The following is a 25,637-nucleotide window of genomic DNA, read 5'->3' as shown; positions in this document are numbered from 1 at the left end:
AACAAGCTGCTTTCCAAGGGGAAATTTTGCTAGTAAGTAGGTGATTATAGAATGCCAGAGAACCCAAATCAAATTACATTTTCATGAAGGAACTATCCATTTATCACAGAATCATAGAATGGTTTGGGTTGGAAGAGACCTTAAAGATCACCTAGTTCCAAACCCCTTGTCATGGGCAGGGACACCTTCCACTAGACCAGGTTGCTCAAAGCCCCATCCAGCCTGGCCTTGAACACTTCCAGGGATGGGGCATCCACAGCTTCTCTGGGCACCTGTTCCAGTGCCTCACCATGCTCACAGTAAAGACTTTTTTCCTAATATCTAATCTAAATCTATCCTTTTTCAGCTTAAAGCCATTACCCCTTGTTCTGTCACTACATGTCCTTGTAAAAAGTCCCTCTCCAGCTTTCTTGTAGGCCCTGTTTAGGTACTGAAGGTTGCTATAAGGTCTTCCCAAAGTCTTCTCCCCTCCAGGCTGAACAACCCCAACTATCTCAACCTGTCTTCATAGCAGAGGTGCTCCAGCCTCTCCTATTTACCAATTGGAAGTGATGGAAATGAATGGATTCCTTCTGCTGACTGTCACTTGGATGTCCTCCACATGGTAAAGAGAAAAACAGAGGAATGAAATTGAGCTGAATGTAATAAAAATTATTTCTGTGATACATGTCCAGAACATCTAAATGTTAATTAGGCAACTGACACAATGGAATTACCTCTTAGATAATATACCTGTTGTTGAAAGGGAAAGTGAAACAGAAAGATGAAGCGACTCGCCTCCAGTCACTCAGCAAGCAATGACAGACCTCAAGTCTTCCTAACCCATGTGCTCCAGATAATCTCTCCTTCTTCCCTAGCAGGATTTTTGCAAAAAAATAACCTGGCAAATATTTTGCTAGCTTCTCCCTTATCACAGTCTTGCTTTTTCAAAGTGTGACTTCCCTTCAACTCAACTGGCAAGCTCTAACTTAGCTCATGACCTGGAAGCCTCATGCAGAAACACAGGCTGTTCTAAGCATTCTTAGATTAAGTATAATTTAATCTCCAATTTTGATAATAAGAAAAAAAAAACACAAGAGAGGTATACAAAGAGAGAACGATATGTCTTTATTTTACACACATATATAGTTTACTTAAGCTTGCATATACACTTATATGAATTGTATATACCTATATATGTGTATACATACATCTCATATGTATATATAAAAATATATATCCCATATCAGTCAAATGTCATTTTATCATTCTGAATTAGATGAGAATATAAAAAAGGAATATATATACTTCTCCTATCCTCTCTTCAATCCTCCCTACTTTCCAATCCCTTCTCAAATCCAAGAATCATACAGTGAAATTATCTTTTTCATCCAACAGCTCCTAAGATGTGGGTTGTCTCTTTAAAAGAAACAAAAAACCAACAACCTAGTTTAATGGCACAGACTTGCATTTTGCCCTCTCATTTTGCACAACTGTTTACAAAGTCTGCAGCTTGATCATCACATTGTCTAATTGTGAAGCCTTTGCTGCAGAGAAGCAAAATGTGTCAGCGTTAAGGCCTTCCTTTCCATATCAAATTTGACAGCAGGTGGGTTGATCTCTCATCTTCATACTGTGGATGATTTCATCCCTGCTGTTGCCTCCCTCTTTGCATTTCTTTAAACTTTCATTTTTGACTTCAAAAGTGAATTAGTGACTAAAGCATAATCAGTGTGTGGAAAATGCGGGAGTGGAAAGTGTACTCTGTGTTCTCATCAAAAACTCTGAAACTCATTTCTCCCTCCAAGTCTGAACTTTTGCATCTCTGCTTCACTTCCCCCAGATCTTCTGTGTAGTTCATTAGGTGCCTACTCTCTACCATGTACAAAAGGACTGAGAGGCAGCTTGGAAAGCATCATTCAGACAGTAGCGATTAGTTTGGTAGAAGCATATGAAAATTTTTATCTGGTCAGCTATATGCATCTTATCCCCAGTTCTCTTCAATGGATATTTCAGGTGTGTGTGGGGAATAACTAAATAAATAATAAAAAAAAAGAGAACCTGGAATGGTTTGTTACGACCTGAAATACTAAAAATTACTTTTTTCCTCTGTGCCTTTCCTCCAGTACAATTCAAAGGTTATAGGATACACTTCTTAATACATTTTATCCCCTAGATCATTCTGGAGGTGGCAGGAAGACTGGAGAGCAGCCAAACCAGCATAGCTGACAACTCCCCCAGAACAAAGGGAATTCTGAATCCTGGCTCCTGCACTCCCCTACCTACCGCTACCAAAGCAGTAGTCAGAATTAAAAAGGAGTCTGGAAGGAGCACTTTGATTTTTGGCAAGCTGAACATGATGCACGGGGTCACAGAGGACACAGTTACAGCTCCAGCCCATGCTGCACTGTCAGCCTAGCCTAGGAGTTCAGAATGCCATACCCGCAAAAGCTTAAAGCTAGGAGCAAGGTGGCATAGCAGCTCCATTTGAGACCATTTTTCTCCTACACCTGTAAAATGCAACAAGTGAATGGATCAGACCTGCACACAAGAGGCATTGCAACCAGTGAGAGGCTCACATGAAATTTTCCTAATTATCAGTGTTATTTAGCATGCAGCAGTTTTAGAAATTGAACACTCACTCTGCCAATCCAGCCAGTTTTACTTTCTTCCTTAAGTTGTTTTTCCTAAGAAAGAAAAAACAAACAATCCCACAACAATTATGTTTATTTTACATCAGCCTATGTTTCTACAAAGATAAACATACAGAGATACTCCTTTCTAGTTTCACTTATTGAGCATTGCGACTCTCCCAACTGATTTTTCTTACCTGTGGACATAACCAATTTCCGGTAGTACTTTCAAAGTCGCAGACCGTGAGGACTGAAAAATTCTGAATTCTTCTGAGCCACTGCAGACAGATCCTTTCATCTGTCACCCATGTTACAACACTCAAATAATGATCCCTGAAAACAGCAACAGCACTAGGTATTTAAAATACTCTCTGTAATAGCATTCAGCAATTCATTAAACAGGACTCATCTGGCTATTTTCAGTTCAATCTACTCTTCAACAATAAACAATGATGCAAACCTATCTGAGCCTTTTTTCTGTCAATTGTTTTTGCTGCTAATAGATGCCTTGGTTATCTTCATTCATACAATAAAGAATTAGATGATTTGTACATACAAATTCTAGAAAGACTGCAATTAAATTCTAACAGCCAGGTCACTATAATGCATAAAATAATGGCTGCTTCAGACTGTTCATAAATCTTGCACTGTATGCATCTAGAGGAAATTCTTCTGAATATTAAGCTGTATGTTTTTAAAATTTTATCCTTAGCTGCATGAAGTTGGTTGCTTGTAAGCACTCTCTGAGTGATACATATCTTTGTTCAATTTAGTACTTATGCCCATTACTTAGAATAGAGGGAGAGATCATAACAAGAACAGATATTACTATTAGAATATTTTACTTTCACCTTCAGAATACCAAGTAGTTGACATGAAGAATTGGAGTATCTGAAGAAAATATAATTTTCATAAATATTCCTGTATATTAATTTTAAAAAGGCACCACATAAAATTTCGTGGTTTTGTTTACCATTTACGATCTGTTAGATGTACTTGTCTTTTCCTATTTTAGATCTCTCCTATCTCCTAGAAGCCTTATGAACTAAAATAAAACAAACCTCCCCTCCAAGGCAAGTATACATTTTTAACCGGAATTTGCACATTTGACTTAGTTCCAAGTTCATGTTCCCTCTTTCCCCAAAGTTAGTTAACAAAAATGTGTGGGAAGTTTTGTGATGAGAGTATCTTCGTGATCATTGGTGGGGAGCAGGGAGAAAGAAGAAAGAAAAAGGAAAACATTACAATTATTGTGGATGGATTAAAAATATATGCCAACTGGTTACCGACCACTTTCAAGTTTATTTCTAGATTGCAGTTTAGAAATCATGTTTGAAAAAGCTCTATTTTTGCATTCATATTTGACTGGGAAGTTGGTAGGTCATTTAACTGCTACTTTCACTGGCTTCAAACAGAATATTTTAGACCAACAATATTAGAAAAGCACTCTGCAGAAGCTTGTTTGGAAAAAAAAAAAAAAAAAAAAAAAAAAGAAACTGCAGGTTTTCAGGTACCTATAATAGTGGTCTCCCTGGTTCTGCAGACGAGGAATTTAGCCCCACAGTTTTTTTCTCACTTTCTCACTTTGAAGAAACAAAGTTAACAATTCTAGAGACTAAATCATCCATCACACAAGATGGACAGTACAAGGAAAAAATAAAAAAATATTATTTATTATGCTATTATTATAACAAAAAATATTTTACAGTTATCATACAGATTAAAAATGCACCTGCAGTTTCCAACAGCTTGAGAAACGTTAACTAAACTCCAATTAACTCACGCATAGAGTACAGTAGTTTTGCATTCCCTTCCTTATTTGCTGCTGAGAAGGGCTATTCCTACAATCACTGTCTGGAGCTCTCTGCTCTGGAGATGACATATCCTTAGGACAGATCATTTCAGACAAGAAGCATCCGTTGCCTTCATCGTCCTGTTAGCCAAGAGGAGTCCCCTATACCCATGATGCTAAAAGTGGTGTTTAAACACTCTATGGATTTCACGCCGGTCATTTGTGCAAAACATGTCAGGTTTCATCTACCATCTTATGCGGCAAAGCACCGCCATTCTAGATTTTGGCAGCTTTCCTTGACAAATAATAAAACTTTTCCTCTGAAACAGAAGTGTACTGTGTCGCCTTCAAATGTGGCCGTACAGCTGCTGTGCAAACAAGCTCTGGATAGCGCTGCAACAGACAACCATTTGCAGGGGCACTGCCCCTTGAAATCCCCACCCAGGCAGGTGGGGTGGTGCAGTATGACACCAATTCAAACTTCTTTTTACTCAGAAGTTAGCTCCAAGGAAGTAAAAATAGACTTTTTCACCACAAAAATTAACCTTTCCTGTCTTATAGTGGTATAAATAGACATACTGTGCAAATATTCACTACTTTGTGCTTCGCGGAGCAAAACTACCCAACAGCAACATTACACATGCCTTGCCCTTTCCTACTCGTGTACTTTCTGCTCTTGCAAAATTCCCTAAGACTTGTTCTGGCCACCACAATGTTTGCAGGACGCATATGTTGAGGCTTAACTATTATTTGCATCAGCTGTTGGGAGAAAGAATAAGTTTCCATCTTTGCACTCATCCAAGACTTTATCTTTGTATTAATCCTGATTTACAGAGTGCTACATTCATTCAAAAATGGATTACTAACTCCATGTAACTCAAGCCTGTCTTAGCTAGATGGGTACAAGGCTGGAATGGAGATAGATCATAGTTATTCTCCCCAGGTCACACAGCAGCATTGTTAGCTTTCATTAGGTGGTAACAAAAGGTAAAATGTAACTCTGAGACAGCAGAGATCTTAGCTGGATTGGCCACAACATAAAGGGCTTTTAAAACTGAAAAAAAGGCACTGAAATTCTGGAGAAAAGCAGTGCACAACAGTATATAACATCTAGCTACAGCAGTGTTACTGTATGTAGAGAAAGCATAAAGAACAACACATTCACAAAAAACTTGCGTATCTCTGTTAACACAGACATGTTAGTCAAACTGTGGTGAAGACTGAAACAGAGTAACACTGATATTCCAGTTACAGTTTTTTGGCCACCACGTACAAAATGCTGGGTTTATGCATTAGCTAACAGACCTCTTTTGTTTTTTCTGAAGTTTATCGGTATAACCTGTGCTTCCACACCCATCATGCTTGTAAGTGCAAACCTCTAAAAAATTTCCACAATACTGTTAAAAAGAAAAAAACAAACCCCAAGATCTGGGATACTAAATTCTGTGTGCATGCATTTTAAATCAATTTAGCTGCTCTTTACAAAATACGTTTATACCATGTTGTGCATTTCCAGTGGCATTTTGAGAAATAAAATTTTCCATTTACTGTGAGAGGTGCTGGTTTTCACCATGTTTCCAAAGAAAACAAACATTTTAAGTATAAATCTGAAGACAACCATGATACCTTGCCTTAGCAAGGAGTCTGCTTCCAATGAAATCAAATCTTCACTTACCATTAAGGCTTTGGGTTTTTTCTCCCCAGTGGAATTGGAATACATATATTATAATTTGATTATACCAAAACTTGCTCATATTAAAGTTGTACTGTGAAATGACTTCACCATAGTTAGACTCCACTGAATGTGATGAGCCAAGAACTTGTCACATTCTGAATATAACATACATGGAATATGCCATCTATATATAATCACTAGGAGGATAATCTCTGTGCAGATTTTCTCTGGTAAATCTTGTTGCTACCAGAGCTGCATGACTGGGAAAAACTGCCATATACACTGAATATAGGGTGGTCACACATGAAAGCTCCTCCTCTCCCACCAAAAGAAACAAGCAAATATTTCACCAAAATTTCTTACCCTGATATTATTTCTGCAGGTGGAGAAATTTCAGCAGAGTGGATAGTAGGAAGCAATTTGGTATCCACAATAAAGAACTGCACAGTTGGATTTGTAGCTCCTGCCTAAAAATAAAATTTTTCATTGTATTTTTGAAGAGAGAATATTCTTGGTGAAATAAGTGAAACTATAGATGAAGAAATTACTACAGACAGGTAGAACCAGCCAACTCCAAACACGTGAAAAGACAAGTTCCTAAATGCAGTTCTTAAGATTGATACATAAATTATCCTTTGTATTTTTTTCCCTATGAAAGTGTTAGTTATGTGTTTCTAGATAAGAAAGACTACTACATTTAGAAACGTTCATAACTACACAGGGCTCACTGTACCCAAAGCAGTATTTGACCATATCTCGTCCCACGTGCCACACACAGTACCTAACAGTGAATCAAATCCATTGCTAACAGACAGAAAAGCACTTCACAGAAACAGACACTTCACATTAAATGATCGTATAATAGCTGCCTATACCACCACCAAAGCTGTGACTGCAGCACTTACCCCGCTATTTTAGTAGCGCTACTGACAGCAATATAACTGTGTCAGTAAGGGCTTCTTCTCTAGAAGTTAACTAGCCAAATCCTCATCATAAGGTTAGGTACCTGTAGTTGACCTGCCTCCAGAAGTCAGCAATATTCCAAACAAAAGCAGTTTGTAATAGAAGGTGCAATTTAAATTGGCAGTTTATTCCACACCTACATCTCCTCATGGCACCATGCTCAGGGCAGAGCACCTGCAGCTGCCAATGAGCCCAGCAGCTCACTGTGAGCATTAGTGACCTTTTGGGGGTGGCTCGAAGGCGATAGGCAAAGGCCATGTGCTCCTGAAGCTTTGGGAAGTGTAGGGAGTGACTGGCCACAGCTGCTGCAGAGAAAGCTGAACTCGACACAAAGAGGACTGGGGGCAGCTTCTCAACCAGACAAACAGCTCTAGCAGTTGAGCAATCAGACAGCTGTATCAGCTGTTCTGCCCCAGTTAATCAGAAGAGTGAAATTATCCTCCTGAGCTGGCCAGACCAGCAGGGATGGGGGGGGGGAAGATATAGGTGTCTCAGCCCAACACAGAGTATAAAAACCAAACAATGAACAGAAAGAACTGAAGTGATGTGCTGGAGATGGTTTCAGCCCACATATTCCTTCCCAGCAATGGGGATGCCCAGCATTGTGGCAGCGAACATATTCTGGAGACAGCAACGAGAACCACGTTTGTATTGTGATTCAGCGGTATAGTGCGATTGCTGTACTCTAAGCGTAATTTGTACTTGTGTCTTAAGTGCACTGCTGCACTGCTCTGCTAACTCAAAATCCTCTGTAATGTCAAATAACTTCACACAGGTAAATCCTGTATTAAACACGAAACCCTCCACATGTGGAGTATCTGAAAGAACCTGTTTGGTGCATACTGGACTCTGACTCTCACATCATCTAGTCCAGTGCCAACTGTGCCACATGCAGTGGGCACAAAGTCATGTGGAGAGGAAGGGGGAGGAGAAGGAGCTGTATGCACTAAAGGCTTCACTCTCATAGCTAAAACTGAAAGAGCTTTTGGTGGGGGCAAAGAAACTCCATCAGCAAATTCCTCCCCTTCATCCCAATACCTATATTGGGTATGCAACAACTAAAAATGCTACATTAGTTGAAAAAGATTCCATTATCAATGGACCATGCACAACCCAAACACAATGCACACCTTCCAAATGCTTTATACCAACTTCAACTCTGAAAAGCTTTTTTGGCTCAACATCTACTTGCTACCTCAAAATTTTCTGGTGAAACAACAAAACCTTAAATAATTTTTTTTCCTTTTTGCTTTCCCCTGGAGATAATCAAATACTTTAACATTGCCAGATGCTGTTGACTTCAGAAAGAGTAATCACAGCAAGCTGTTGAGGAAAGACAGACAATATTTTCATTAGCAGAAACTGATTAAATGAGACTACTCTCTTAATGAAACTGCAGAACAGCCATGACTAACAAATAACACAAACCTTAGGATATGGGATTCTAATTGTCTTTGGATACTGCAAGGTGTCTTCAGAGTAAAAGGAATACTCTATAACAGGAACTTCTGTATCATTAAATGCTGCATATGCCACAAAATTGCCATTTGGAGACCACCACAGAGCAGAATGGGTGCCAAACATTTCCTCTGAAAGAGATGCAAATATGTTTAAGTTATAATTGATAAATAGGTTCTTCTATCCTAGCTACTGTTCTCATTGTTTTTAGTAGGATTTTTTTTTAAATTTAATTTCAGATACCGAAGTGCAGACTGTTTATTGGGGTTCTGAAATAAGACATTAGATCAATTCTTGTAATCATTCATATGAAACCAATTCATGCACTATGATTTCCAGTGATGTACTGCCAGTTAGGCGAACTCATTTCTGTTCTTAGATCCTCACACTAGCCAGGTGTTAAGCTCAGGTAAGGATACATGCTTCTATTAAAATACAGACTTGGATTATTTTGAACTTCTTAATGATAAGAAATAACAGTTATAATAATAATTACAATAGAAAAAAGTTTTGACAATGTAATACAAAGTAAAATATGCTTGACATAGTTACCTTCATAAACCCAATCTGGTATTCCATTGAAAATTTTATTTTCTTCTCCATTTTTAGTGATTTGCACAGATTCTGCCATTGGTGAAGCTTTTATATAAACATTATTCTTCCAAACATATGCCTGCAAAACATCACTGTGATTACAATTATTATTAGAGTAAATCCTACTTCCTTTCTTTGCCTCATCTACTGGGAAATTTACTTTTTACACCAGATGACAAAAATTGTCTTTGAAAGCTATATTTCACCAAAACATCACCGATGCTTAACAAACCTGAATCACTCATACAAATCATGTGTAGCAACCTAACTTCAGGCCTAGATGCAAAAAAACAATCAACTATGATGAATAAGTACCGTATCAAGTTTTGAAAACCTTGCTATTTGTTTTCTGCTGAGATACAAGTTTATCTTCCTTCACTAGGAGTTGTTTTCCATTAATTGCCTTTCAAAGAAAACTATCTACTTTGGTAAGACATCGATGGGGGTCTCAGCATTGCCAATAGAGCTGCTAAGATGGTGCATTTCTCCAGTAGTGCTCAGAACTCCTCTAGTTTTTGGCACCTGCCTGCCTCTCTAGTCACCCCTGTTTTTCCTTGCCAACAACTTAACAACACAGTTTTATTCCACAGCTTCCCTCAGAGATGTGGAAAGCTCTTTTCAACATCCTTCGCTTCTGTGGCTGGGCTCTATAATTGCTACACTACAAGCAATAAGAATAAATAAACACCACATTCTCCTGTGATAGTTCTTTGGTCATTTCCAATGATCACCATAGGGAACGCACAAGCCTTGCAGACACAGTGGTTGTCACCACTGCAATGGATTAGGAGGAGAGGAGGAGGAAAATAGCAGGGGGAAAGAGTACAAGAGAGATTTTGATCCTCTAATCCCTGTTACATGCATCCATCAAATAAAACTTCATTGATCATGGTGTAATTAGGAGATAAAAATCACAGTGATGATTAAGTAGACAATTGTAATGCTGCTGCCTTTGAAAAGGGTGAGCAACTGTCTGCAACTGTAACAACATGAAGTTCCTGTGCATTTGTGCATTTCATGACTTCTGGGATCACTATTACTTTACTTTCGGGAACACATTTTCATTAAAGAACAAAACAAAACACACAGAGGAGTTCTGGAGTCTTTCCAGCAACAGTAGCCAATTTGGAAGCTAGTTCAGCTACTTTTATCTAGCAGTAAGAAAGTCCCAAAACCTCTAGGGTACAGCAACATGAGCATCCATGTCATGTGTACAACAAATGACTGTTTATATGTTTCATTTATCTTTACTAACCAGTTTGTGACCAACAGGTGACCAGGATATATACTGTATATCTTTATGTAGTAGTCCGTCATCTAAGATAGCACTGGAAAAACAAAACCAGAATGCAGCTAAATCACTGAAATGTCATTTCATTCAAAATAATGTTAAAACTATGTCTTGCGTGCAAAAATTACTGACCTGGTATTGAAATCATAGATGTGATATGAAGCTGTATAGGAATGCCTCCACAACTGCAAAAGAATTATTTTGATATTAAGAAAACAAATTTCACCAGGATTCACATCTCTTACAGTTTGGACTACCTCTGAAACCCTCCTCACGCTTTTGCTTAAGACAAAACACAATGGACGTACAACAGTAACAAATCTCTGCAAGGTCTAAGGGAAAACTGAGGAACTGCCACCCCTCTGTGGTCATCACTTAAACACTATGACAGAAGCCACTGACTGATTAAGGACAGAGATACAGAGGCTAGAGATGCTGCAGGTTTTCAGAAATCCTTGTAGCTACATGGCAGACTATTGTAGCTATGCACAGCTCATCCTCCTCCTTCTGCCTTACTGGCGCACTTGCCGTTTTCTATCTCATTTTCTGTGCTCTATTATTTAACTTGGCATCATATTGTTTAGTAGTCCCCGCAAGTCCCAGCAGCGTTTCTCTAGCAGTTCCTCCAGTTCCAGGGTGACCTATTCCCATTTATATTATCACAGAAATAAAGCCTTTCTCTCAGAAATCTGCCTTAAAGTCTGTATCACTCTGTGGGCACTTACAGAGAGAAAGATGATGACGATAATGTAGACACATTTAAATGTATTCACTACGTGGGGCTGAATAGGTTTGAGTTAGCCCACGGTGTTGACATGTTACAATAATGCTACCTTCTACAATGGTTCTTGAAGATTTGTATAAAGATATAAAACAATAACTTAGTACTACACAACCAGATGGCTATTACATAAGAAGTGTCTACATCCTCATGATTCATTTTGTTGCTCTGTTTTCTTGCAATAAAAATTAATAACAACATAACTTTCAATCAAACTATTATATAAATTTCTTGCTTCAGCATGAAAATAAAATTAACTCTTATGACTGCAACAAGTAAAATACTATAGGGCAATAAATCATGAGCAGAGGGGATGTCTAGGGTGACTGTAAAAATGTAAGCCATTTTGTGGCCACTAATGATGCAGTGAAATAATTCTGAACAATTCAGAAAGACAACAGGTAACTGGCTTAGTAGTACCTAACAAGGAAGCTAAAACTGGCAGAAAGTGATGACTGAGTGCATGGATTGTGGCTGGCACAGCGTGAGCCGTTCTTGGACTGCAGAGCCAGAACGTGTAGACTGAGCTCAGTGACACCGTGCTCGCGTGTTTGTACACTGCACAAGTCGGCACTAAGTTTTTTTTTACAAACAAAACAAGCAGCTTTCTAGAAACAAACAACAACAAAGTTACTGGCTTCTCAGTGCACACACAGGTCAAATTATCACCTCCATTAGGTTTCTGAAACTGTCCTCAGCTGGCGCACAGAGCCAGATTTTCACACCACCTGGCATAAAGACAGGATGACCTTTGCTGCATAGCTCAGCACCAAGCCAGGATAAGGCATCACGCTGGAGGCTTTTCATGTGCTTGCTGACAAGGCACAAGAGGAACAAGACACCCAAGTCCGCTCCAAGCACAAGAGGACAGCTTCTCTTGTAAACACATGTTGCCTTTCATTCACCTCTGTTTTAAATTCTTATGTCCTAACGTCACCATATATATACATAGCATGTATGCACAAGTATACAAGCATATCTACTCATCACTCCTCCTTACCCACACAACTCCTTGGGCAGTAATGCCTATCTACCTTTCTAGCTTGTCTTCCCAGATAAACCATCCAGCCTCACTCTTCCTGTGATATCTCTCCACCCACTGTTCATCCAGCTTCTTTTCTCAAGCAACCATATCTCTTCTGCCAGGCTCGCAGACAATATCAGCCTCTTTCCTCCTCCTGCCTGCTCAACTTCACTGTTCCCTTGCAGTCATCAATCTCATTCATCCATACTCCTGCATTTCACTCACATTCTCTCAGCCTCTCAGTTATTCCCAAACCTTTATTTCCCAGTTTCACCCTCGGAGAAGTAAAGTGCACTTATACCTTTGTATAGCTGTACTGCAGAAGAGCAAACTTTTGGTCAGGAGACAATATAACTGTGGTTGCCTTGTATTTATCCTTCAACAAAAGAAAGAAGGAACACATTAAACACTGATTCCAAAAAAAGGCATAGAACAAAATGTTAAATGCAATACCTTTCCCAATGTCTGCATATATAATATATAAATCAACATACTAATGTTGTATTCGCCAAGATTACTGAGGGTGTTCCGGTGTCAGCGTTGAAACGCAGCACGTCCCCATTAGCAGTTTTGTGCAGATACTGATTTCCTAGAAGAACAAGAGAGCTGCTAATAAACAATAAGTAAAATGCTCACCAGACACTTCTCTTTTCCCCTTAAGTTTTTAAGCAGGAAATAAAATTTAAAAAAATCTGGTCAATGTTGTGTTTCCTACTTCTGTAATGAAAGAACACTTATAGCACAAGAACATTGACAAAATGTAGTCCTGGGGCTCGCAGCCCCCACCTTCTGGCATCTCCTTCCCTTGGGGCAGCAGGCATATTCAAAAGGAAAAGCACCCAGTATCCTCCTGCTCCCCAATAGCCTGATGCACAGGAAGCTGACACACTTGAGGATAACACGCTTCTACAAAAAAGCACAGAAGTAAGCATGCTTTTTCAGCAGTAGGAGAATATAGCTCACCATGAATGTGAACACGTATCTAAGAGGAAAAAAAAAAAATAAAAAAATCACAAGTCTTTGAGCTATGCACCCTTCTATAATGGCATCGTTAAATAATTTTTTTTTTTTTTCAGGATACAATAGTCACCTTAGCATGAAGATACACATTTACTGAAGGCAATACATTTTCTTGACATTCATGCTGAATGTAGAATGAATTACCTGAAATCCACTGCAAATTATGTGTTCTGTACTTATAGTCATTGTTCAAGTAATTCTGTAGAGTATATGTTCTTCGTGAATCAGGCTCAGAGGTACTTTCTGAAAGAAAGAGACAGAAGAGATACTTTGATATTGCTGCAAATTCTTCCACCCAGCTTCCTAACCTGATACTAAAATAAGCGAGGTTTTGTTGTTGGTTATTGATGTGTTTTAGCTAACCAGCTCTAAAGTACTAGAAGTGAAAAGGCGCTAAAGCTTTACTGCAAGATAAATTCAACAAGCACCAAATAAAAGGAGTATCAGTGAGAGCACTCAACGAACTCATGTAAAAAATACAGATGACTTTTCTCTGCTGCTTTTTTACTTTAAGGTATATAAGAGCTGTTATCTTTTGAGCAAATGAAAATACCTTTTTGACAGTGACAAAAATAAGCAGAAGACCTCTAGGCTTCTTATCTCAGGAAACGCATACTTGTACTCCTCAAAAATTGAAAAGAAGTGATCTTAGTGCCTTTCCCCCCTATGCTCACTCTGGGAACCTCACTGCAGAGCCCTGACTGCTAATATTTGCATCAGACATCAATTGTGGGGTGGATCATGCAAAGCAGAGGTATACGTGCTCATGTTTGAGAGCAGTGGATGGGTAAGGTTGTCCAGATGAATGAAATGTGGCATCCATGTGATTAGATGTACAAACCTTGAAACACACCCTAAAATTAAAGCAGCTACTGTACTTTATCACATATTCCATAATACTGCTGCTCCTTTTCACGAACCCTTCAATTGTGAATCATCTGCTTATCATTAAACTAAAATTTAAGAAATGTCTCAAATAAAACATCTGAGGAGCAGTAAAATTTTCAGAGAAGGTCTAATTTAGAAAAAAAATATTAAATCACAAACACTTACTGATAAACTTATTCAGAAATAACTGGTTAAATATTTATCCCACTCTTGATGTGTTTTTAACCAAATATCATGTTTACTGCAACATTACTATTTTGACTGCAAAATTAAAGCCAAGTAACTGTGTTACTATGAAAAGACTAAAGTGAAACTTTGAATACAGTTAAGCTAATGAGTTTGGTCATCAGCTCCAGCACACTGCAGTCAACTTCTATGAAAAATATTCCTTTCTTACCGGCTGCAGTGCATAAGCTACTCTTTCCAAAGTCTAAAGGTTCAAATAATGATGATGATGATGATAATAAATGGTTTGTGAGTCTTTGTGATCTTTTTCCACTGAGAACAAAGGCTACAATTCTTGAATTCAGGTGTGTAATTCTCTCCCTGCTTCCTTCACTGCTCTTTGGTTTTTATCGAAACCTAAACCTGAAAACTACCTTCATACAAATCTACACAGTCCAAGAAAAAAATAATTTTTATTTCAACTGGCTAAATCATTCCTTTTTGGTTAATACCTGTACAAATCGAAAGACCTAGGATAAAACCAATTGACAAAGACACTCAAGTACAGAAGTGGCGACTGAACAACTGAGATAATAACCTGCCCCTATCAATTCTGAGAGTCCCAGTCTTTCAGATACTTTAAAACAGACGGCCTCTTCTTTCATTACACTGAAAAAACCAGAGTGCAAAGTCTTTAGGGACATACACATAGAAAAGCACCTCAATAATTTTTGCAGATTGTCTTTCTGCAGGTTAAATGAATGTGACATCTCGAACATGGCAAGAAGATATTTCTATTAGATATTATAGTTTTACTCTTATTTCCAAACAATAAGCACATTGCATATATACAGCACAGACTGTACAGCCATTACTGCAATAAAAGTCAAGAGCCATAACAATGATTTTAGTGTAAGAAGCTCAGTAAAGGTTAAAAAAAATTGCGTGCTCAGTTCCATTTCAAATTTGCCTGTTCTAAAATATTACTAGTCTAGAATTCTTGCTTATGAAGTTTCCGTGAGAATATTAATTTCTCAGGTTAATTATTCTATATTAACTGAATATTTAATTTGATGGATTATGAACAAGTGTGTATTTGATATTCATGCACAGTTGTCTAGTTGGGAATATCACTTCTCTCCTTCCTAATTGAGTGTCATTTTCAATTAGAGGGGCTTCAGAAAGCAACAAAATTCTCTCTTGGAAAAGGAGGAGCACCCAGACAGGTGGCTGATGAACAGGTTTAGGGATTTTTCCAAACTGATGAATGTTTTTCCCCCTGGTGACATACATATTTTGCTGAGGTCTCATTACTAAAAATCAGGCCACTATTAAGATTTGTTGGCTGTGTATAAAATTAAAATTTCATTTTCTGTCAACACCTTCCACATAGTAACTGAATATGAAAACATACGTCAAGCTGTAAGGATATAGTCATAAAAGTTCTAGCTGAAGTATTTTTTTAATTTGCGAGACAGGCCACTACCAGATATTCTTACGTAGCCACATTATGCCACTGACCAAAGATAGTCAACATACATTGAATTCTGTATTTCAGTTCTTGTCCAGATTCCATTTGAAAAAAAAAGTGTCAAACAGGTTAATTTTGATGAAATAAAGCAGTTGTTGACATTCAAGAGCATTTTATTGGCTTTGAAGATTCGATATGGATCAATATATGTTCATATTTTAGCAAAACAGCTTCTTTCAGTCTCAGGTTCCTCAAAGAGGCTAAGAAGGTTGAATTTTCTTGCTATCTTTCTTTTCTGACTATTCCAGAAACAGACTTATTTTTCTAAATTCCAAATGACTAGCTCTTCATCTCTACCCTATTCTCAGGTTTATAGTATGACACATCATCATACCAAAATCTAAAGTTATTGACAAATTACTTTTGGTATATATATTGTATATTCCCCAGTGTCAACCCACATTTTACTAATTTCCATATGTAATACAAAAAGAGCAAGAAATTATGTAACCAAGTCAAAAGACACGGAAAACTATAAAGCCAGTAATAACAGAAGCTTTAGTGCGTGCTCACCACTACCAAGGGAGACTAGAAGAACGACAAGGGAAAGATGACTACAAGCATGATACTCGGCAATAATGAGAAAAGAAAGGACAGAGAAATGATAAAAATCAGAAAAAGGTGAATGAGTATTGCCATTTTTTAGTGACAGCAGAACAAGAGCAAGAATCATCTGCAACCTAAGAATGTAATTTAGGAGCAGCATGAGAGATGCAAGAAGGGAAACCTGACTGATTCAGTAGTTAGTCAGAAAAGTAAGTGACATTTTAGGCTATTTTTTCTAAACCTTCTTCTTCCCTGTTTCTCTTCCAACGTGTGTAAAAAAGCACTCAAAAACCTTCCTCCCTACACTCAAGCCCCCAGTTAGTGCCTGACATATGTGACAGTTACAGCACAGAAATGAATTTCTGGCAAAGAAGAAAGTAAAATTGACTGTGCTGAGTCAGGCCAAAGGGTCACTTAACTCAGAATTCCACCTGATACCCAGGGGTTGCTACTGGGCATCCAGGAGAGACTAGAACTACCAGGTGAGCATCAGGGCGGTTCACCCAGGCATCACACTCTGGGAATGCAGAGACTTCCCCAGGGGGAGGTAATCATTAACTCTGGAGTCCCTCTCAAATTTGCCCCAACGTTTGAATTAAGGTAGATAACCAAGTTAAATGACAGTTACAGAAGTCAAGGTCATATAGCAGGGAAACACTTCCATTCGCTATCTTTTCTTTCACTGGCTAGAGCAGTTACATATCCACACGTGACATGAAGACTACAAGGACCCTGTAACGCAGAGCAAGGTGCATGAATACATGGGGAAAAGAGATTAGTTAGAACAGTCAGATTCAAGCCAAAAGACCGGTCAGACAATTCTACAGAATACAGCAGGTTAATTGCCGTGTTGTGAGTATCTCCCATACAACTCTGGAGAGAATTTCAGCCATGATTTTGAATGAAGTCCTTTGAAGTTAGGTTACTGTAATTAACTATCGCTCGCTGCTTATATAACAGTTCTCTAAAAAAACCCACACATAGTCAAGATTCTTATCTAAACCTTAAATTTCTGAATCTAGATTCAAAGAGATTCTACTTCAAAGATCAATTTCTGATCCATAGATTTAAATTCCCTTACAGATTTTCTAGCTTTCTCCCTAAACACACTTAAACCTAACACCTTTCAGTAACTGGCATAACACAGGACCCCTTATTCCCAAGAAAACTGTGCCAGATCACAGCTGCTAGATTAATTCATCTTGTGTCACAGGCAAATACAAGGGCTGTATCCAAAACAGTGTGGCCAGAAGGACAAGGGAAGCAACTGTCCCCCTGTACCTGAGTAGCACTGGTGAGGCTGCACCTCAAATTCTGTGTTCAGTTCTGGGCCCTTGGCTACAAGAAAGGCACTGAAGTGCTGCAGCGTGTCCAGAGAAAGGCAACGAAGCTGGTGAAGGGTCTGGAGCACAAGTCTTATGACGAGTGCCTGAGGGAACCGGGGTTGTTTAGCCTGGAGAGGAAAAGGCTCAGGGGGGACCTTATCACTCTCTACAACTACCCGGAAGGAGGATGTAGGCAGGTGGGGGTAGGTCTCTTTCTCCCAAGTAACAAGTGATAGGATGAGAGGCAATGGCCTCAAGTTGTGCCAGGGGAGGTTTAGATTGGATATTAGGAAAAAATTCTTTACTGAAATGGTGGTCAAGCATTGGAACAGGCTGCCCAGGGAAGTGGTAGAATCACCATCCCTGGAGGTGTTTAAAAAATGTGTAGATGTGGAGCTTAGAGACATGGTTTAGCGGTGGACTTGGCAGTGCTGGGTTAACAGTTGGACTGATGATCTTAAAGGTCTTTTCCAACCTAAATGATTCTGTGATTGAAGTAGCCCCATGTGGTATTAAATATAAAATAAGGTGGCAAAATAGGCAGTGGGTATAAACAAAAAGTATAGAATTTTGTACACAGTTCTGGCAGAAGACCCCCAAAGTAAACAGTGAAGGGCTGCACCCAAATTAGGGAAACTTTTAAGTCTACAGTATTTGTCCATGCTAAATAACTGCCAGAGAAACAGTAGAAATTCCACTTGCCAGGCCTACAGTCCAGCAAACAAGCCAAAATTCCTCCGGTGTGGCAAGATTTCACATCCTTTCACAGCACTGGAAACCATTTATTAAACTAATTCTATGCTGCATGACTACTAGCTTATGAAATGAAAGTACAATGAGAAGCACCGCAGGGAGAAAAACACCAGGCCAAAGGTAAGATATCCAAACTCAAAATTATCTGTATATATCAATAATCATGATTTTCACTCACTGCACAATGCTTGAACTATTGGGATAAAATAAAGACTTGATTGCAATTACAAATTTATTGGAGCAGACTTCAACTTCACACTCATATTCATGTAAGCTGCTGCTCCTCCTCCTGGCCACTGCCCCTTAGTTTTGCCACCTCTCATTTTGTACTCAGGTCAGCACCTGTGTTGACCCAGGAGATATCCTCAGCTGACTTGCATGCCCTGAGGTTGTTCATAAAAGCTATATAATCAAACTGTCAGTGATTAAATGCTCTAACCTGTACTTACAAGCGCACCACCTGTACGCACTCAGCTAACAGAAAACATTTGTTTAGCACCCTTCAGTTAAAAATTCAAAAGCACCCTTCAGTTTCCAAACAATAACGGTCACAGTTGTTATTCAGATGTTACTGCTGGCCTGACCTGGGAAGAGACAGGAATTCCAGTTTTTGAACTGGAAGCTCTCCATCTCAATCCCTGTTTTATCCAGAGGGACCTGGAGAACTACCTGGGTGTGCCAGGTCATTTGCCATGCATTACTTTGAGACACCAGTAAAAAGACTGACACGTTGCCCTACTCTTTTACAACCAAAATGATGCAAGCCAAGGCTGACAGCATGGTGATATTCTGTATGTCACCCAACCTAAGTTTCTTTAAAGTGAAAATCTATTTACTATATAACTCGATGACTGATTCTGAATTGCAGCCACTTCTACAGCAAAAGGACTCCTATGCTACAATTCATGAAATCAGAAAACACATTTCATTTTCAGTAAGACATAGGACTGGCGTTAAGGTAGACCAGCACCAACTCTGCAGCAGAGTTCAGGCCTACATACCGAATTCTTTTGCTAGGTGTTACGCCTGCACACATGCATCTGGTAAGCTATCAAGATCCTTTCCTCTGCTCTTTCCAACTTCTGAAACTAAAAGTACTTTGTGATGTCAAAAATCTGATTTTTTTTTAATAAGTGGCAAAAAGCTGCCCAAAAATAACAGAAAAGAGAGGGAGCATTCACTGACGCAAGTTTTAGCCCAGAAGGTATGTAATTCAGATAAAACCTAAATTTTTCAAAGTCCAGTTAATGACTGTGATGTTAATAATGATAGAACTGAACTGCAAAAAGTTTGATGAAAACTATGCAATATGAACACCAGTGCCACAAGCTTTTCCTCTTTTAACTGACATACAGAAAACCCACCAGAACTTTCTGTGCACATAAGCAATTGCTGTCTCAATTTCTGAACACACTGTCAAGATCAACATAACTTCTTCACGTTTCTCGGGGTGTACCTCACAGAAGACCACCGAGGGTCTACCCTAGAAAACACTTTGCTTCTGCAGAGTTTGCAGAGCTGAATTCTACGTATCACAACTACTCAGCTGTTAATTGTAAGAACACCGAAAAAAAGATTAACCTGCAGCTGTCCTACCAGCTGGAAGCAATACATTGCTTGATGAAGATTTAATGTGTTTCACATTAACGTCCAGAGCTACAAGGATCATCTGGAAAGTACAAACCGATCAGAGTCCGAAAATGCATTCTAGACCTTTTCCTACTTTTCTGACCTTTGTAACTGTGCTGTATGTATTGTTTCACACAATAACGTTAACAAAAGTTCTGCAAATTAAGAGGAAGTATAATTTTAGAAATTGACTAACTGGATTTTTACTGCTGGTTGTACAGCTTTCGGCTGCACCGAAAACGCTGAAAATGATAACGTTTATAACTAGATTTTCTCAGCTCACGTGGGAATCAAGGGACGTTGTAACACACACACCACCCCCTTCCTCCCAGGTAAGCCACCCTGATGAAGTACCTCCCGGTTTCCCAGGACCCAGGAGCTCCAGCTCTATCAACCCCGTTCCCTAAAGCACAAACTTCCCGCAAAACTTTCCCCCCAGTGCAGCGGGGGTCGCGGCTGCGGATCCCCGAGCCCGGCAGAGCCCGAGCCCCGGTGGCCGCAGGGAGCCCCGGCCCCCTCCCCGCCCGGCCCGGCCGCGGACTCACCGCCGGTGAGCAGCGCCAGGGGCACGGCGATGACCGTGATGACGGCGGCGACCCCCAGGATCCCCAGCAGCCACTTCAGGCAGGTCTGCAAGGAGAAGTCCGGTCAGGCGGCAGCAGCCGCAGCCCCCCGCCCAGCCCCATGCCGCCCCCCGTCCCTAGCCCACCTGCATGGCGGAGCGGCGCGGCGCTGGGCGGGACGAGGCGGGGCGGGGCGGAGCGGGGCCGGCGGGGGCCGCTGTCGCTGCCCCGGGCGCAGGAGCCGAGCGGAGGGGAGCCGCCGCCTCGCGGCTCTGCGGTCCTGCCGCCGCGCTCCGGGCTGCCGCGGTGAGCGGGCGGGGGGCCGGGCCGGGGGCCGGGGGCGGCTGCCGCCCGCAGGGAGCAAGCAGCGGCAGGCACCGCGGGGCGGTGGAAAACCTCGGGTTTTCCGGCTGGCTTAGCGGCTTCGCGTGTATTTTGAGCTGCGGTTTGTCCTTCGGTTGAGGCGCTTGGAGCGCGGTGACACAGCTGTACGTTGAAGAGAAGGGACCTTTGACACTGACAGGATTTCTGTAGGAAATCAGATAACTGCCCCGCAGAGGTCCCAGAAGTGAAACGCCTTCAAACGCTCCTGTCAAAGCTCCTAGTGCGTTGATAACATCAGCATTTCTTGTAAAGTTTCTGCTCTTTGAACTTCCTTCTCTGGAAATCAAGAAAGACTGATTAAATTGCAGGAAGGGCTTATATTTATTTCTTTGGCACTGGTTCCTGGCATAAAAGAGATGGATCTGTTTACAAAAGGGAATTTTATATTAAGACCAGAACGTGGAAGTGTGAGATAAAAGTTTAAAAATTTAGTGCTAGAGATGACCGTGGTTTGTAACATCAGACAATTCCATTTCCAAGGGGAATTTTTATTATGTGTTGATATAGTAGGACTAATTGGTTGAAAAGACAGAATAACTTGTAAATCAAAGCTATAAAGCACTTTGGTTTAAAAAGCTGAGCATCAACAAGTAGTGAGAAAGCTGTGGGAGTTTCTGGAATTATTTTAAGAGAAGAATTCTGGCCTCAAAAAACTAACTGTTGAGTGGTGTGGTCTGTGCTTTCAGTTTGGTCCATCTTAGCTTTTTTCCCCCTCTATTTGCAGAATATTAGCAGTTATCAGAGAGAGACAGAGGTACTTTACAAATTGAGAAATGGAACAGAAAAAGTATGTGGTCCACTAAAGAAAGAAGAGACTTGAGGCCAAGGGGGACAGCAAATATTCTTAGTCTTGCCTTCAAAATACTCGTCAGAGCTTTCATTAAAGTTGTGATGCTTTTTCTTTCGTTCCACTTCTGCAGGCTGAGCACAGCATTCTGCTGCTGTTTCATACGTAATCTGTACCTGGAAGTGAGTCAGTAACTTTTTATGATAGATATAGCTCCTTTAAAGTAACTTAAAGTATTTACAAACATTAAGGGTTTGTCTGTATGGAAGGTAATAGACTTCATTTAGATATAAAGTTATGCTCTGCTCACTGTTGTATACCATTCTCCTTGAGGGGAATGATTATTATTTATTAATTTACTAGTTTAGAATTACTAATTATGAATTTACACTGAGATAGCTATATCAGTTTACCTTAGGGCTACCATCAATGTGCCCTGATAGTTGAGGTATGCAGCTCAGTGTAAGTTTACAATGGAGGATCTAAGGTGCTGCAAATTCACAGCTTGCTTAACACTGATTTCTGTATATAGATAAATCCACTTATATGAAGTATAATCATAGTGAAATGGCAGTCTTTTATATTACTTTTCAAATTATATCCATATATGTATCCTGTATATGCTGTGAGATGCATGACCAGAGTTTCAGAGTGCCTTACAGCTCCACTTAAATACCTACCTGGTATACTGTGCACTCGCTTGTCTTACCAACAAAAATAAAAAAGAAAAACAAAACACCCTACACCACCACCCCACCCCTGGGGTGAATTTTCCTTTTCCCGGTGAGTAGGAATCACAACATACACATAATTCAGCCAATCTGTGCTTTGTTTTGTAAACATTTAACTAGTGATTGTCACTGTGTCGTATAGTACAGTCATGTTAGAATCTATCTTGTGATAAAATATACCTGAATGCTACCAAACATTTCAAAGCCAAGTTGCAGTTTAATAATGTTTTAAGAGTTTATCTGCAAGGTTTTAATGCTTCTCAATGGGTAGTTCTAAAAAGAAAAAAAGGCCTACACTGACAAAGTATATGCCAAGCTTCTGCTAGTTTCAAGTGAGTACAGAATTTTTAGCTTTGGAAATCTGGATTCTTGTATCTGGACCAAAATGTCTAATAATCTACAGTGCTTCTGACTGGTCATGCCAGAGAGGCTTATGGGAACTGATTCTGTACGCAGAACCACCTGAGTGATGCAGTAAGAGTCCATATAGCAGAATATGTTTTCCATTTAGTTGCAGTAGTTCCTAGAGTGATTCTCTACACCCTCAAAAAACCTCCTGTCTGACCAGAGTACCTGTGGTCCCAAAAACAATGCTTCTGGTGCTCTGTCACATTGTCTTTTGTGATAGTAGAGACTTAAAAAGTTGCTTCAGCTAAATATTTCAAATTACTTCATACCAATGTGTTCTTTTGCAATCAGATATGTCTTAATATGATGCCAAGAGATTAAAGGAGTGAATATCCAGCAGTGGCTGCTAAACAATGAAATTTGAGAAGCCATAGTTTTTCCTTGTGTTGTATGCCAAACACAAAAGTATTCATAAAGAAGTTGTATGATTAAGAACAACTACTTACTAGAAAGAACCAAAATGCAGCTTTCAGCCTGAAGGCTGGCTTTCCCAAACACTTGGTAGGCCTGCCAGATGTGATGTATTGTTCAGACTTCTAGCTTCAGTGAAATTCAAGGCTTTTTAATAAGTCTGTTTATATATTTCTTTCCTCCAGAAATATTTGGTGAAGTCAAACAGGAAAAATTGAAAACATATGCTTTCTGCAGAATAAAAAAGAATTATTGTTTTTTGTATATAGTTTACAGGTACAATAATATTTTCCAGATGTCTCAGTGCGAGGACAATGGCAGACAAAATATGGGCTGGAGAAAGTTTTAAACCAATTCAGTGGTTCACTTCACATGTGCTGTGAGGAAGAGAAGGAAAAAGTGCTATTAACACTGAGGAGTGTTCGAATTCTACTTGACCAAGTGTGTCTTTTGATACCAAGTTTTTTCCAGAAATAATTTCTTTTTGTTTCTTTGCATTTGGAGACTGAAATGGCATAATGACAGTTTTGCAATTCATCATTACACTGGTTCTGTTTGAGAGTACTGTGAAGAGAGTGTTAACTGTAAATCAGGAAAGCAAATGAGAAAAAAACCATGATCTGTGATTAAGCCATTGGGACAATTGTTTTAATGTGTCTAATAGCAACTCTCATTCAGTTCTTTCAAGTTTATGTATTTTTCTTTATAAAATCAATTTCCAGACAACTGAAGATTCTTGCTGTGTCCTCAGAGCACAGTTGAATAGTTACAGTATCTCAGGTTCCTGTTCATTTTTGTTGTATTAATTCCAGTTAGTTGTCTTGTTTTGCTTCAGTATGCTTATTTTTCCACATACTTAGTAAATAGTAAAAATTAGTAAAGAGGAAGGATGCTGCACACTGAGAATATAAAATACAGTTAATAAATGAGATAATATTGGAAACACCTTTTAATATAAGGCTACCTGGAAGCTCTAGGCAGCACATGTGCAGATACACACATGAAGGTGCGCATACACAATGCAGTCAAGACATCTGGGCCAGCGGTACTGTTTTCATAGAACTTGAAGGTATAAGGTTCAGTTTTTTACTAGAGTGAAGAAGTCAGCACAGAGTGAATGAAAACAAAATAATAAATTTATGCATCATAAACTGCATCTATGATACATTTACAATATATTTTAAATAAGATGGGACCCATACCCTTTTGTAGATTTAAAAACTCCTATCGGGTGCAGAAGGACATTGCAACAGTGCCATCTTTTATAGCATGCCAGTCAAGACCTGTCATACACACCAGGGCATATGATTTTAATAAGCCATACACAGTCTGTGTCCTTGACTGGAAGGATTAATGTTTCTGAGAGTGAATGAGGCTGTAGCCATATAGGTAACGCTGAAACATGCTCCCGGGCATGATTCCCTGAAGCAGTCCCATTCCTTTATTTGCCAAGAGCAAATTGAAGCCCCCTCATACAAGCAGCGGCACCACAGGCAATGCAATCAACATTATAACTGACAGCTGTTGCTCCATTGCCTGAAGCCTTTGAAAACCATCTATTATTTAAAAGGAATCTTCAGACCGCTCTGTTCCTGAATTTCTCTACCAATGCATCCCTTACAGCATGTAAGCCCTAGAATTATGTCTGTCCCTTATTAGGATACAAAATTAAAATTAAAACATAAAAAGCATTTCTTTCTAGGCCTGAATGCTGCAGCTATTCTGCCCTCTGTCAGTCTGCAGATCTGGGTAGCTATCACCCAGTAAAGACACTTTTTTAAAAAAAGTGACTGTTACTTATTTCTCCTTATGTTTGTACCATTCACTGAATTTCATGTAGCATGTATAAGAAATATCCAGCACATACCTCATTTTTGATCCCATATGGACATGCTCTGTGATTGCAGGATATATAAATCCTAGTCCTGTTGAGCTAAAACATGTGTTTTGGAACTTCTGGGACATACTCAACTTCATCTCAGTTCTGAAGAAAGGGTGTCTTTTGATTCATGCTCTAGATTGGGACTTAGAAAATTAGAGGTTAAATATTTTTGCTGTGTTCCAGACAAGCTGCATAACTTTTAGAAAATAATTTATACCCCTCTGTTTCTAAAAATATATAATTTTTTATATTGTGGGAAAACTATTTTCATAGCTGACAAAGCCATCATCAGGAGGTGCTCAAACACACTGGTGATAGGCACCACAGGAAAATGGATTTGTAACTCAAGAATCCTGTCCTTCAGAGCACTAAATATCCTAGACATTGGAATAAAACATTTTAAAGACAGCTGCTCAATCTATGG

General features: G+C 39.4%; 1 protein-coding gene across 1 annotated transcript in view; it reads right to left on the bottom strand.

The window, feature by feature from the left end:
- The window catches only part of DPP4 (dipeptidyl peptidase 4), a 41,038-nt gene extending 19,806 nt beyond the window's left edge, over window positions 1-21,232 (bottom strand). The window contains exons 1-12 of the mRNA XM_055718251.1: window positions 20,757-21,232; window positions 20,593-20,677; window positions 13,355-13,453; window positions 12,685-12,779; window positions 12,492-12,566; window positions 10,518-10,570; window positions 10,350-10,422; window positions 9,053-9,173; window positions 8,471-8,631; window positions 6,443-6,546; window positions 2,810-2,945; window positions 2,622-2,666 (exon numbers count right to left, since the gene is read on the bottom strand). Coding sequence (XP_055574226.1) covers window positions 2,622-2,666; window positions 2,810-2,945; window positions 6,443-6,546; window positions 8,471-8,631; window positions 9,053-9,173; window positions 10,350-10,422; window positions 10,518-10,570; window positions 12,492-12,566; window positions 12,685-12,779; window positions 13,355-13,453; window positions 20,593-20,677; window positions 20,757-20,762 — 1,053 coding nt within the window. The 5' untranslated portion in view covers window positions 20,763-21,232. The remainder of the gene's footprint in view (window positions 1-2,621; window positions 2,667-2,809; window positions 2,946-6,442; window positions 6,547-8,470; window positions 8,632-9,052; window positions 9,174-10,349; window positions 10,423-10,517; window positions 10,571-12,491; window positions 12,567-12,684; window positions 12,780-13,354; window positions 13,454-20,592; window positions 20,678-20,756) is intronic.
- Window positions 21,233-25,637: the final 4,405 nt, after the last annotated feature.

This window comes from Falco cherrug, chromosome 8 (genome assembly GCF_023634085.1).
Source record: "Falco cherrug isolate bFalChe1 chromosome 8, bFalChe1.pri, whole genome shotgun sequence".
Lineage (NCBI taxonomy): Eukaryota > Metazoa > Chordata > Aves > Falconiformes > Falconidae > Falco > Falco cherrug.
The sequence above is the reverse complement of the archived record's forward strand: the minus strand, read 5'-3'. Positions and strand labels throughout refer to the sequence as shown.